This window comes from Leucopleurus acutus, assembly GCF_964270905.1.
Source record: "Leucopleurus acutus genome assembly, chromosome: 1".
Classification (NCBI taxonomy): domain Eukaryota; kingdom Metazoa; phylum Chordata; class Mammalia; order Artiodactyla; family Delphinidae; genus Leucopleurus; species Leucopleurus acutus.
The window spans coordinates 22,952,292-22,965,922 of NC_139142.1; the positions used below are offsets into that span (position 1 = coordinate 22,952,292).

Consider the following 13,631-nt stretch of genomic DNA (forward strand, 5'->3'; position numbering starts at 1 on the left):
TATCAAGGAAAAGGGGAAAAAAACATTGAGACTCTGCTCTCCTCAGCACCACCTGCCATGGGAAGATGGAAAGTCTTACACATTGAAGCTGCTTATCAGTCTTCATTTTCCAGGAAGCCTGGCTCTGACCTAAAAAGCCCCTTCCTGTACCATGTTCAGTGTTCTGAAAGCCCTGATGACATAACCAGTCACCTATTCACAGCAGAGAGATGATCTTTAACAGCCCCAGTCAGCTCAGCCTCCCAGGGGACCTAGAGCTGGGGCTAAAATTAATTCCTCATGCTCAACTCACCGTTCACCTCCCCCTCTTGTCCCCTCCACTGCATTGTGTCAAGACAGCAATTAGAGGCTTTATAAGGAACATTTGTCAGTGCCTGGATAACTCTGGGCTGATTCTTCTTTTATTTCCCTCTCGTGTTCCTTAGCCTTTCTATTTTCAGGTTCAAAGAAAGAAGCTGCTTTTGAGTTATATCTCCCAGAATTAAGTGATACAAGATTCTGATGGCTATAGAAGTATTTTCATTTTGGATCCTTCCTGATTCACAAAAAGTCAATGCTACATGCCATGGGCCCAGCTGGTTTCTAAATACTTCACAGTGGGATGTTTCAGTAGAGGCACATAAAATCCTATAAATGAGTATGAGAAGGTTCTGGAGTTGACCCACTCATCCTGGTGCACAGGGACCTGGAGAGCAGACACGGTTTCCTGAGAGCATGCCTTCTGAGTGAGATGACGTAAGTGACTATTCTGTAGGAGTTATATTTCTCTACTGTTTAAACGTTAGCTATAGACAAGTAGCACAACTGAACTCCTCTTGTTGGTTTATAGACTTATCACTATTGATGAAACAGAACGGCTTGGAAAAAGAATGGATACATCATTTTTGCAGAAATTGTGCAAGATTGCATGACCAGGTGGCTTTATTTTTTGATACCTAGATACAGGGGTTATTTTGATCTTATCGTGTAAAATAAATTAAATAAATATTGCCAGATTGCTCTAATGGAGCTTTAAATTTAGCAAAATGGATCCTTTCAGTAGCACAGGGAAGCAGGTGGGAGAGAAAATAAGGTATCCAAGGCTGAAAAAGTGAGCCACTCCTAGGAAGTCCTAGCCCAACTAGAATGTTGGACTTCCCAAAGCCATTTTCCAATCTAGGCAATGGAGTAAGGTAACAGCTCCTTTAAATACTCAGTATTCTCTGAGTTGCTTCACGGAAGCACATTGCCATCGTTGTTAGGAGGACAGCTTCGTCTCATTACAAATGAGTCTTTTAGCCCAGCTAAGAAAACTTTTCTTTTTTAAAAGAGGATTTTCGACTCCCCATCTCACAATAACCACCTTTGTGTGGTTACTGATCTTTGGAACATGATACTTTAAGAAAAGGAATAAATCTAAGATGACACAAGAAAGATGCTCATTTCTATCTATTCATCTTTCAAAATATCCCCCAATTTGCTATGGGAGCAATATTGGAAATTGTGCTCAGCTGGGAACAGGAGACTCTGGTCCTAGTTCTGTCCCTCATTTACTATTCTCTCATGACTATTCTCTCATAGAAAAAACACAATATCTCCCTGGGTCTCATTTTAAATTTGAAATGGAGAATAAAAATACCTACCCTACCTAATTTACAGGCTAGTTAATAGTCAAAATGAAGTAGTCTATATGAGTGAATATATAATAGCAAAAAATGCTACTCAAATGTTTGGTAATCCTCATAGCTAACGTTCATTGAGTATTGACTTAACTGACCCAGCATTATGTTGGGTATTTTACATGCATATTCACATTAGCCCTAGAAAGTAAGTATTATCATCATCCCATCGTATAGACTCGGAAACAGAGACTTGGGAGGTTCAATATCTTGCCTAAGGTTTGGAACTGGATCACCAAAGAGGAGGAATAAGCACTTACCTAGAGAACCAAGAAAGCAGAGAGGGTAACAAAAGAGAATGTGGGGAGGAAGAATCTGCTATATTTTGAAAGCATTATAGTAATCATCAGAGAAGAAAAGTCAGAACTGTTAGAAATTCTTACACTTAGTTTATATTGTTATATTTTGAATTATTTGTGGGGACATGCACCAAATATTTTAGTGCTTAGGGCTTTCAAGGTCTTAATCTAGTGGGCCTCAGAATTATAGCTAATGGCACCAAGATCCCAACTCTAGCCAGTTGACTCCAAAGCCCATACTTATAACTGCTTTACTGTATCATGTCCTGTAATAACAACACATATTATTACCAAATGACAGTTACCAACAGTTACTAGTAATAATGGTTTTCAGTGGGAAGCAATGCCATTAAAGAAAGGTTTGTTCTGTTTTGAAAACATAGGAAGCAACCCGTAATTTGGAACTAAACATACAAAGAGATAGGCACACAGCAAGGGCCACTGGTTTTCTTACATATATGTGGTTTTAAAAATGACCATTAAAGAGCCTTCTCATTTCTGGCAGCAAACTCAGAATCCTATATTGGCTCAGGGCAAGTGGTTAGCATCAATTTAGAATCTTTGAAATTCCTAATAGAAACACAACAGACCCTACAGCAACAGTATCAGGGCCAATGATAATATGCATAGAGAGGGATTGATTTTTCTTATGAACAAGTTAACAGTTTTTAAGATTTTAGGCTATTTCGATTCCTCCCATCGCTCATCCCCCAGAGTTTAAGAAGCATTTAAAAATCAGGTCTATTAGTGTCTAGTGCGTTTGGATGATGAGAATTCACAGTAGCTGCTAACACCTCTGGCTTTCTTCAAAGTCTCAAAGATAAATGCACACGGTCATTTTTGTGCCTTAATCTAAGAAGTGCTAAGAGTAGTATGTGAAAAGACTCCCAGCAGAGACTGAGCTGGATATGGTACAGAGACTGAGATGGTAGATAAATGAGTGGGTGGGGCTTTTTGCTTCAGTATTTTGGGGGTCTTGTACGCTCCTTGTGAATGCTCCCATAATACTTAAAGCAGACATAGGAAGACCCTGGCTAACAGAGGAAAAACCCAGTAGCACAGTTACTTCTAATTGGCATTTAAAGAAAAGTAATGCTAACTTAGGCATGAAAAAATAATCACAGCCTTCAAGTCATTCAACATTCTTGGGCCACAAATAGGCAAATTTACGTATTTCTCTCAAGTGTGATGATTATTAGCTAAAGGGCTCTTACATTTCTGGAAATGTGCTTCCGGCTTCCTTACCTCTGTGCTCACCTCACTATAAAGGAAGTAAGAAGATAACAGTGAGAAAATGATGGGCCGTTTGGAGTGTAGGAGATAGAGAGTTAGACATAGCATAAATGCCCACATTAGTGACAAGTTCAATATTCTGAGCTATTCTCTTGCATCTACCAGGTGATAATGTAATGATGGAGCAAAGGCCTTTAGCTAAAGTATTTTCCCTTCCATTCCTGGCACTCTTACGATCCGGGTTCAGGGCTCTTTCCTGGTGGAAGTGAGAGATGAGAGGGAAAGCTAAGGGATTATTTGAATGATCTTTTGAAAGAAGGCAACCTTTCGCCCCATTGTCCTTGATTTGGCCATCTGGCTCTGGGAGTTTGTTGGTGAATGCTCCTTGACTGTAAAATTTCAACAGACGATCAGCCCCTCTCCCTCCCACACCAGCATGCCTGCTATTAAAATGCCTACTAGGGCCAACCTCTGAAAATCAAGGCAGGCTAGTGTAAGTGAGGGAGCAAAAACTGGCCAAGTCAACGAAATGAATGGAATTCCACCCGTACTTCTTCTCTCATTGTTACTCTGACTTGATGTTCGTTCGTCATCTCAAGTTTAGTAAACTTCCTTTCACAGTCTTTCTGCCATCTCTGGCCATCTGTATGTTCAATCACACCACAAAGGCCAGATCTCATATTGATTATTCCATGATTACTGACAATAGTCTATTTTAGAGATGGTGTACACTTCCCTCCATTGCTCATCCTCTGCAGTGCCCCGGAAAATCCATAATCATTGTATTTGGTATGAGCCAGTCAGCAGTATTAATCAGATGGACAAAGTAAGTGTTCAGTGCATAGTTAGTAAGTCTCCAGAAGCTCCCTGTACTGGACCAAGTCCGAAAGAAATCACTTCTTTTTTCATCCAAAAAAAATATGAATGTGTGCCGAATATTCAGTGTTTTAATGATGTGGTGACAGTCATGAGAAAATCACCAGTTAGAAGTAAGAATGGGAGAACAAAAGAGAGGCTGGTCATTGAGAGTAAAACATGTACCTGTGGGATAATGCTCATTCACTGGCCAGTTGTCCACCTGAAGCGTGGCATTGCCGCCGTTCCTGGTAAAGCGCACCACGTGGTATTTGCCATCATTTACCGGGGTCCTCTCCTCTTTGATGGAGATGTCAACTGTGCCAATATTGAAGACAACTCCAATTTTCCCCTGTTCCTATAATAAAGAAACACAAAAGGCAAGTTATCACTAACCACAAGGTTTTCTCCCTTTAAAGTTGATCCTCCAACTAACAATGAATCTGTAGGTACCCAGAGAGAGCTGTCGGCTTGAAGTTAATAATAGTATCCTACATTTCTCCGTGGGCTTTCATCCTGAACATAAAAGCCAATGATACAAAACCACCCAAATTGCTCTCAGAGGCTGCACTGCACAGGTTACATCATTGGATTGCCCTCAACAGATATCAAAGCTGGAACCACAGAACTACCTAACAAGTGAGTAATGACACTGCAAGGTTCTGTGAGATGAATTAGGCATGTTTTCTAGAAGAGGCTAATCAGACACTGAATTGTAGGTTACTTCACAATTCAGATTTAGGATTAAAGAGGAAATGCAAGCCTGCTTGCACTCTGGGGGGCAAACAAGGCCAAGAGGAGGGGTACAGAATGGTTAGGAGCCCAAACCATAGCAGCTAGCACTATAGACTTACTCTTGGTGATACTTTCTGTAGGTATAAAGAACATAGGAAATGTATCCTCAGTGGGGCCCAGTGAAACTGAACTGGGGTTTTCCAAGTCAGAAGCTGGCACCCTTCCCACACTTGTAGCCCTATTCCTAAGGTTAAGCCAAAGAAGGAGGTAATATTCAGTGCTATAGCTTTATGTTACACAGCAGAAAAGAACCTCTGGGGCCCTACATAGACTTCTGGGAGGGAAAACACAATGAATTCCAGAAGAGTAACATTAGGGCAATGAAGGTGATGGTGGTGGTGGTGACACATCCACACCCTGGGAAGTGCCCAGAAACACTGAAATATAAATAACGATGTTATTAAAACTCTTACTCTTCTCCTTTAATAACCTATGACTAAGAGTTGGAATTAGTATTCAGAAGAAGACACAAAATGAAAGTAACCTCACGGATCAGATATAATCAGTCTCTCACAACCTCTCTGAAAGGTATCAGCACGCAGGGTGTCAGGAGGAAATGGGCAAGGAGAGAAAAGAAACATCTTTCTCCATTTCTCTAAGAGTCTGGCTTATTGGCAAATGGTTGGACTTTCAAAAACAATAAAATTTAGTTGTGATTCTGATGTTCTACAAGACTGAGTCACAGTATTTGTCCACATAGTCTCTGTCATCCTCTATTTCCTTCTATTCAAGAAGAAGGAGAAGGAGGAAGCAGGGGAGGAAAGGAAGGAGGAGGATATGGGAAAAGAAGTCCAGAATCCACACAAACTAAGACATAGGAAAGACTTCACTGAATCTCAAGTTTAGTAACTGGTTCATCCATTCATTCATTCAATACATAAATACACTATTCATTAAGCACTCACTATGCTTAAAGTCAATAAATTGAGACTTCTCGTGAGATTTTAGGTACTGGTTTCCATATAGTTTGCTAGACTTCACTTATTTTTCCAAAAGACAGGCTTTCCTTAACTAGCCAATTTTCCTTTAGTTACGTGAACACATCTTGTGCCCAATAAAAGGATGAATAAGGACCTAGGAGCCTTAATCATAAAAAGTAGGAATCTAGGCTGATCAAAAGAGGCTGATTTCAGCATGCAGGGATGCTGAGATACAGAGTGGACATCACTGCTTCCTTTGTGCCCTGATAGCACAGCACACAATGTAAAATGGTGTCTGCAATACCCATGTTCTGTTCTCTGGGAGAAGCAATTCAGGTGCCTCCCCAAATGGTGACTAAACATACTCATTTTCTTAAGTTTCTAAGAAACAGGATTTCTTAAATTGCTGTTTATTGAGACACTGTGTTCTCAGCTTTGTTTTGTTTTGTTTTCCTATCTCTGCACCTCCAGCACTAAACAAAATACCTACTATTAAAACATGATGCATGGATAAGTGAACCTGATGGTCAGTTCTGCATCTATCATGCCCATAATTAATAATATTATGATCCATTTTATTCTTTCTCCTTAATTCTCTGGGAATGCAGAAATGACAATATGACTTTTCTGCTTTCTCTTAAAGAGTTGGCATGCACTTCTAAGGATGTGTGTGTGTGTGTGTGTGTGTGTTGGTACCTAATCACCCTCGTGCCTAAATAAGCAAGGCTATAATAACCTGAGTCATAATCTTTTTAGCAGAATTGAAGGACTGGAGGAGTGAAAAAACCATGACTGCAGACACCATTCCTCCTCTGCCCACCCCACAAATGTGGACTGTTTACTGCATCACTGTTCCTCAATGGGAAACCACTGTATAAATCCTGGATGCATGTAAAGGACTGCTAGTGATTCAATTCACCTCAGTCACTAATTAATCATGGATGGAGAGGAGACCTTTAGACCAGCCTTCTGCAGCTTTTCAGCAGCAGCAGTGGCAAAGTACAGTTCTGGCTCACAGAGTAGGCTGATCAGTGAGATATATTCTTGGGCCGATTTTCTGCAAGATCCATAATAGATTCAGGAAAAGAGAAGATTTAATCTCTGCCAGAATAAATATTTGGTCCTTATCTTAGGCGCCACACATTTGCTATTGCAATCACTGTTTTGGGGAGGTCTTCTTAATCCTGCTAGCACGTTGCCAATGTCAGTGGAGACCCTTACTCAGATGTTTCATTGTGTTTCCTGCAGTGGTAAATGTGCCTGTGCTGGACCTCAGATGTGGTCTTTTCACTCGCAGTAATGAAATCTCTAATGAGATTTCATTACTGCAACCTCCTTGTCATTTGTCATGGGACCACAGTGGCATTATAATCTGTGGCTAACTGCTTTGTCTCAGTTTATTATAAGCTTTGTGACAAATACCCAAACAGTTGCCCAGGCCTGAATCCATCATGCTCAGCTGCCATGAAAATAAAGTGTGCTGGCTCATGTGTCCAGAGAAGAGATGATGTGAAGTATAAAAAGCACTGGCTTTGGAGTCAGCCCTGACTAACCTGGGGCAAGTTACTTAACTTTTCTGAACCCATTTCTCGATAATATATTATGGGGATAGGATACTAGCTTTACATACTTTGGAGGGCTGTTATAAGGCTGAAATGTTATAATTAGTATGACAGTACTTTATGAATAATAAAATATTATACCACTATAAGGTATACATGAGATCAAGAGAAGGAAACCATCCAATCATTTGACTATTTAAAACACTGTGATTGCTGGAGAAGTTCACTGGTTCGATATGATAAACATGGGTTTTAGCATATCTTGGTTCAAATAATACCTCTGATTCTTAAAGCTGCATGACCTGGGGCAGGTTGTTTAACTTCTGGTGTTTCTTTTATAAAGGATCACGTGGAGGAAGAAAGGCAAATGGCAGTGAGGATTTTAGGAGAACACATATGTGTGAAGCACCTGGCACAAAGCTGTGCATATTTTGGGACCTCAATATTTTGGGACCTCAGTAATTGTAAGTCACCTCTTCTCTTTCTTCCCCCCCGCCATTAGTGCAGGTGACACTAGTGGCATGAGCCAAGGACTGGTTGGCTTGGCAACACTGTCATTAAGAAATATCGTAAAAATAAATGCACATTTTAGCAAACGGAACACTAAAAAAGCCAACATTTGCACGGTTGATTTCCTGCCACGATTCGGTAGTTGCTCTCTCTCCACATTCCTTGGTGCCTTTTATAAGCCTCTCCGAGATAAGCAAAAGTGTAGGTGCAAAAACAGCATGACTATAAATTTTAATAACTCCATACCCTTCACCACTAAAGTTGCTACCAAGCAATCACTTCCATCTATGTTACTCCTTGATGTTAAAAACAAAGACAAGTGGTAAACCAGAAGACATTACCAAAGAATCCTCAAGTGCATTCAGGGAAAAACTGAACAGCACAGAAAATGGCTGCCTTTAAATAGCCAGTAAGTCATTCTTTATCAGTAATGACTCTTTATGAGCCCACATGGTCTCTCAAATTAGTCCAGCTCCACCTTTCTGACCCTCCATCAGCCAAACAGCACTGATTGCTATGGAGGTGACCCAAGAGATGCTACCAACACCAGGGTCAGATTTCAGGAGCAGAAATGCACAGGGGCAAGAAGTATCCTCAGGAATAAAGAACTCCCTGAAGGCGATCTCTTCATTCATTCCAGAGCGCCCCAGGGGAAGGCAAAATGCACCATCTGCTATTTCAGAAAATTGCAGCTGACAGAAACAGAACTGGGGCTCTCAAATGTGTGCCAGGATGCTATGCAAAGGAAGCAGTTCTCCATATCTTAACTTCTAGGCTTCACACAGAATTTGTGAGCTCAGTGCTAGGTGGTAAAACAGTAACAACATGAACGTGAGCCTGCTTGGGGGCCAGACACCATCAGGTCTGCCATACTCATTTCAGAGTCTGGCTTATAGTAAATAAAGTAATCAGTGGCACTGTTTACCACATTTTGGTAGTTCTCCTCCATTATGGGCTCATAGGAGAGAGAAATTCTGGGTCTGCTTGTGATGGGTAGGGCCAATGGACCAGTGTTGACCAATAAAATCAGGTGTTACTACTGAGCCATCCGTTTAATTGCTGGTTTGAGGCCTGCCAGAATTCTCCCGTTTGCTCTGAACCACTGCACTCAGCAAATTCCTAGTAGTGACTTCTTTGTCAATCTGGGTCATTGAGGGAGAATGACGACAAGCCACACTACAATCGACATGGAAAACACGAGAAACAAAGCTTGGTTGCTTTAGGCCACCAAATATTGGTATTTGAAGCTGTTTGTTACTGCAGCATAACCCAGACTATCTGGATGATGGAGTAGGTGCTCAACAAGTATTTTTAACAGAAATAATTTTCAAATTCCCACAATTACCCTTAAAATGTTTTTCTTTTTTGAATGTAGAAGCATTTAGGAGAATCCAGCTATATTTTATTAAGCCAGACATGAAAGAGATTTGCAAAGATGTAGAACAATGCCATTATCAGTAATTTTTAAAATACTGTTTTTCAAAAATTGTTATTTATGTGAACATGAATTGGGCTTATTACTCATTTCTAAATGGATTAATAAACAGCTACTTTAAATGTTTCATGGTTTTAATTTCTAACAGGGTAAACATCATTAGATATAACTCACGTTAACAAAAGCTCTTTGGACTTATCATTTTTTTAAGTTTAAAGGGGTCTTAAGACCAAAGGATTTGAGAACTGCTAAGTTAGTTGATCTGGAAGGTTTATTCCACTTAAAAAACTTCATTATACTCTTGTGTTCAGAGTTCCAGGTAAAACGATAAAAAATTAGATTTGTTCTATCTTTTCATTCTAAGACCTAGCCTAACAATTTAGTATAAAAATTGAATTTTACCTACATTTCTTTGTTTTAATTTTTAAATTTAACTTAATTTTTTTATACAGCAGGTTCTTATTAGTCATCCATTTTATACACATCAGTGTATACATGTCAAACCCAATCTCCCAATTCATCACACCCCCACCCCCACCCCCCTGCCGCTTTCCCCCCTTGGTGTCCATATGTTTGTTCTCTACATCTGTGTCTCAGTTTCTGCCCTGCAAACCAGTTCATCTGTACCATTTTTCTAGGTTCCACATATATGCGTTAGTATACGATATTTGTTTTTCTCTTTCTGACTTACTTCACTCTGTATGACAGTCTCTAGGTCCATCCATATCTCTGCAAATGACCCCATTTCGTTCCTTTTTATGTCTGAGTAATATTCCATTGCATATATGTACCACATCTTCTTTATCCATTCGTCTGTTGTGGGCATTTAGGTCGCTTCCATGGCCTGGCTATTGTAAGTAGTGCTGCAACGAACATTGGGGTGCATGTGTCTTTTTGAATTATGGTTTTCTCAGGGTATATGCCCAGTAGTGGGATTGCTGGATCATATGGTAATTCTATTTTTAGTTTTTTAAGGAACCTCCATACTGTTCTCCATAGTGGCTGTTATCAATTTACATTCCCACCAACAGTGCAAGAGGGTTCCCTTTTCTCCACACCCTCTCCAGCATTTGTTGTTTGTAGATTTTCTGATGATGCCCATTCTAACTGTTGTGAGGTGATACCTCATTGTAGTTCTGATTTGCATTTCTCTAATAATTAGTGATGTTGAGCAGCTTTTCATGTGCTTCTTGGTCATCTGCATGTCTTCTTTGGAGAAATGTCTGTTTAGGTCTTCTGCCCATTTTTGGATTGTTTGTTTGTTTTTTTAATATTGAGCTGCATGAGCTGTTTGTATATTTTGGAGATTAATCCTTTGTCCGTTGATTCGTTTGCAAATATTTTCTCCCATTCTGGGGGTTGTATTTTCGTCTTGTTTATGGTTTCCTTTGTTGTGCAAAAGCTTTGAAATTTCATTAGGTCCCATTTATTTTTGTTTTTATTTCCATTACTCTAGGAGGTGGATCAAAAAAGATCTTGCTGTGATTTATGTCAAAGAGTGTTCTCCCTATGTTTTCCTCTAAGAGTTTTATAGTGTCCGGTCTTACATTTGGGTCTGTAATCCATTTTGAGTTCATTTTTGCATATGGTGTTAGGGAGTGTTTTAATTTCATTCTTTTACATGTAGCTGTCCAGTTTTCCCAGCACCACTTATTGAAGAGACTGTCTTTTCTCCACTGTATATCTTTGCCTCCTTTGTCATAGATTAGTTGAGCATAGGTGCGTGGGTTTATCTCTGGGGTTTCTATCCTGTTCCATTGATCTATGTTTCTGTTTTTGTGCCAGTACCATATTGTCTTGATTACTGTAGCTTTATAGTACAGTCTGAAGTCAGGGAGCCTGATTCCTCCAGCTCCGTTTTTTTCCCTCAAGACTGCTTTGGCTATTTGGGGTCTTTGGGGTCCATACAAATTTTAAGATTTTTTGTTCTAGTTCTGTAAAAAATGCCATTGGTAATTTTCTTTCCTTTTTTTTTTTTTTTTTTTTTGTGGTATGCAGTCCTCTCACTGTTGTGGGCTCTCCCGTTGCAGAACACAGGCTCCGGACACGCAGGCACAGTGGCCATAGCTCACTGGCCCAGCCACTCCGCGGCATGTGGGATCTTCCCAGACTGGGGCACGAACCCACGTCCCCTGCATTGGCAGGCAGACTCTCAACCACTGCACCACCAGGGAAGCCCGCCATTGGTAATTTGATAAGGATTGCACTGAATCTGTAGATTGCTTTGGGTAGTATAGTCATTTTCACAATATTGATTCTTCCAATCCAAGATCATGGTATGTCTCTCCATCTGTTTGTAACATCTTTAATTCCTTTCATCAGTGTCTTATAGTTTTCTGCATACAGGTCTTTTGTCTATCCAGGTAGGTTTATTCCTAGGTATTTTATTCTTTTTGTTGCAATGGTAAAAGGGAATGTTTCCTTAACTTCTCTTTCAGATTTTTCATCAATAGTGTATAGGAATGCAAGAGATTTCTGTGCATTAATTTTGTATCCTGTAACTTTACCAAATTCATTGATTAGCTCTAGTAGTTTTCTGGTAGCATCTTTAGGATTCTCTATGTATATCATGTCATCTGCGAACAGTGACAGTTTTACTTCTTCTTTTCCAATTTGTATTCCTTTTATTTCTTTTTCTTCTCTGATTGCTGTGGCTAGGACTTCCAAAACTATGTTGAAAAATAATGGCAAGAGTGGACAACCTTGTCTTGTTCCTGATCTTAGAGGAAATGCTTTCAGTTTTTCACCACTGAGAATGTTTGCTCTGGGTTTGTTATATATGGCCTTTATTATGTTGAGGTAAGTTCCCTCTATGCCCACTTTCTGGAGAGTTTTTATCATAAATCAGTGTTGAATTTTGTCAAAAGCTTTTTCTGCATCTGTTGAGATGATCATATGGTTTTTATTCTTCAGTTTATTAAGATTGTGTATCACATTGATTGATTTGTGTATATTGAAAAATCCTTGCATCCCTGGGATAAATCTCACTTGATCACTTGGGATAAATCTCACTTGATCTCACTTGATATATGATTCTTTTAATGTGTTGTTGGATTCTGTTTGCTAGTACTTTGTTGAGAATTTTTGCATCTATATTCATCAGTGATATTGGACTGTACTTTTCTTTTTTTGTAGTATCTTTGTCTGGTTTTGGTACCAGGGTGATGGTGGCCTCATAGAATGAGTTTGGGAGTGTTCCTCCCTCTGCAATTTTTTTGGAAGAGTTTGATAAGGATGGGTATTAGCTCCTCTCTAAATGTTTGATAGAATTCACCTGTGAAGCCATCTGGTCCTGGACTTCTGTTTGTTGGAAGGTTTTTAATCATAGTTTCAGTTTCATTATTTGTGATTGGTCTGTTCATATTTTCTAATTCTTCCTGATTCAGTCTTGGAAGGTTATACCTTTCTAAGAATTTGTCCATTTCTTCCAGGTTGTCCATTTTATTGGCATACAGTTGCTTGTAGTAGTCTCTTAGGATGCTTTGTATTTCTGTGGTGTCTGTTGTAACTTCTCCTTTTTCATTTCTAATTTTATTGATTTGAGTCCTCTCCCTCTTTTTCTTGATGAGTCTGGCTAATGGTTTATCAATTTTGTTTATCTTCTCAAAGAAGCAGCTTTTAGTTTTATTGATCTTTGCTATTGTTTTCTTTGTTTCTATTTCATTTATTTCTGCTCTGATCTTTATGATTTCTTTCCTTCTGCTAACTTTGGGTTTTGTTTGTTCTTCTTTCTGTAGTTCCTTTAGGTGTAAGGTTAGATTGTTTATTTGAGATTTTTCTTGTTTCATGAGGTAGGCTTGTATAGCTATAAACTTCCCTCTTAGAACTGCTTTTGCTGCATCCCATAGGTTTTGGATCATTGGGGGTTCATTGTCATTTATCTCTAGGTGTTTTTTGATTTCCTCTTTGATTTCTTCAGTGATCTCTTGATTATTTAGTAACATATTTTTTAGCCTCCATGTGTTTATGTTTTCTACGTTTTTTTCCCTGTAATTGATTTCTAATCTCATAGCGTTGTGGTCAGAAATGATGCTTGATATGATTTCAGTTTTCTTAAATTTATTGAGGCTTGATTTGTGACCCAAGATGTGATCTATCCTGGAGAACGTTCTGTGCGCACTTGAGAAGAAAGTGTAATCTGCTGTTTTTCGATGGAATGTGCTATAAATATCAATTAAATCTATCTAGTTTATTGCGTCATTTAAAGTTTCTGTTTCCTTATTTATTTTCATTTTGGATGATCTGTCAATTGGTGTAAGTGAGGTGTTAAAGTCCTGAACGATTATTGTGTTACTGTCGATTTCCTCTTTTATAGTTGTTAGCAGTTGCCTTATGTATTGAGGTGCTCCTATGTTGGGTGCATA

General features: G+C 39.3%; 1 protein-coding gene across 20 annotated transcripts in view; it reads right to left on the bottom strand.

The window, feature by feature from the left end:
* Positions 1–13,631, bottom strand: part of NRXN3 (neurexin 3) — a gene marked incomplete at both ends in the record, with an annotated part of 1,633,255 nt that overhangs the window by 187,392 nt on the left and 1,432,232 nt on the right. For all 20 annotated transcript variants that reach the window (XM_082851716.1, XM_082851713.1, XM_082851712.1 and 17 more), the window contains one exon: positions 4,232–4,403. In XM_082851716.1, the coding sequence (XP_082707842.1) occupies positions 4,232–4,403 (172 nt within the window). The remainder of the gene's footprint in view (positions 1–4,231; positions 4,404–13,631) is intronic.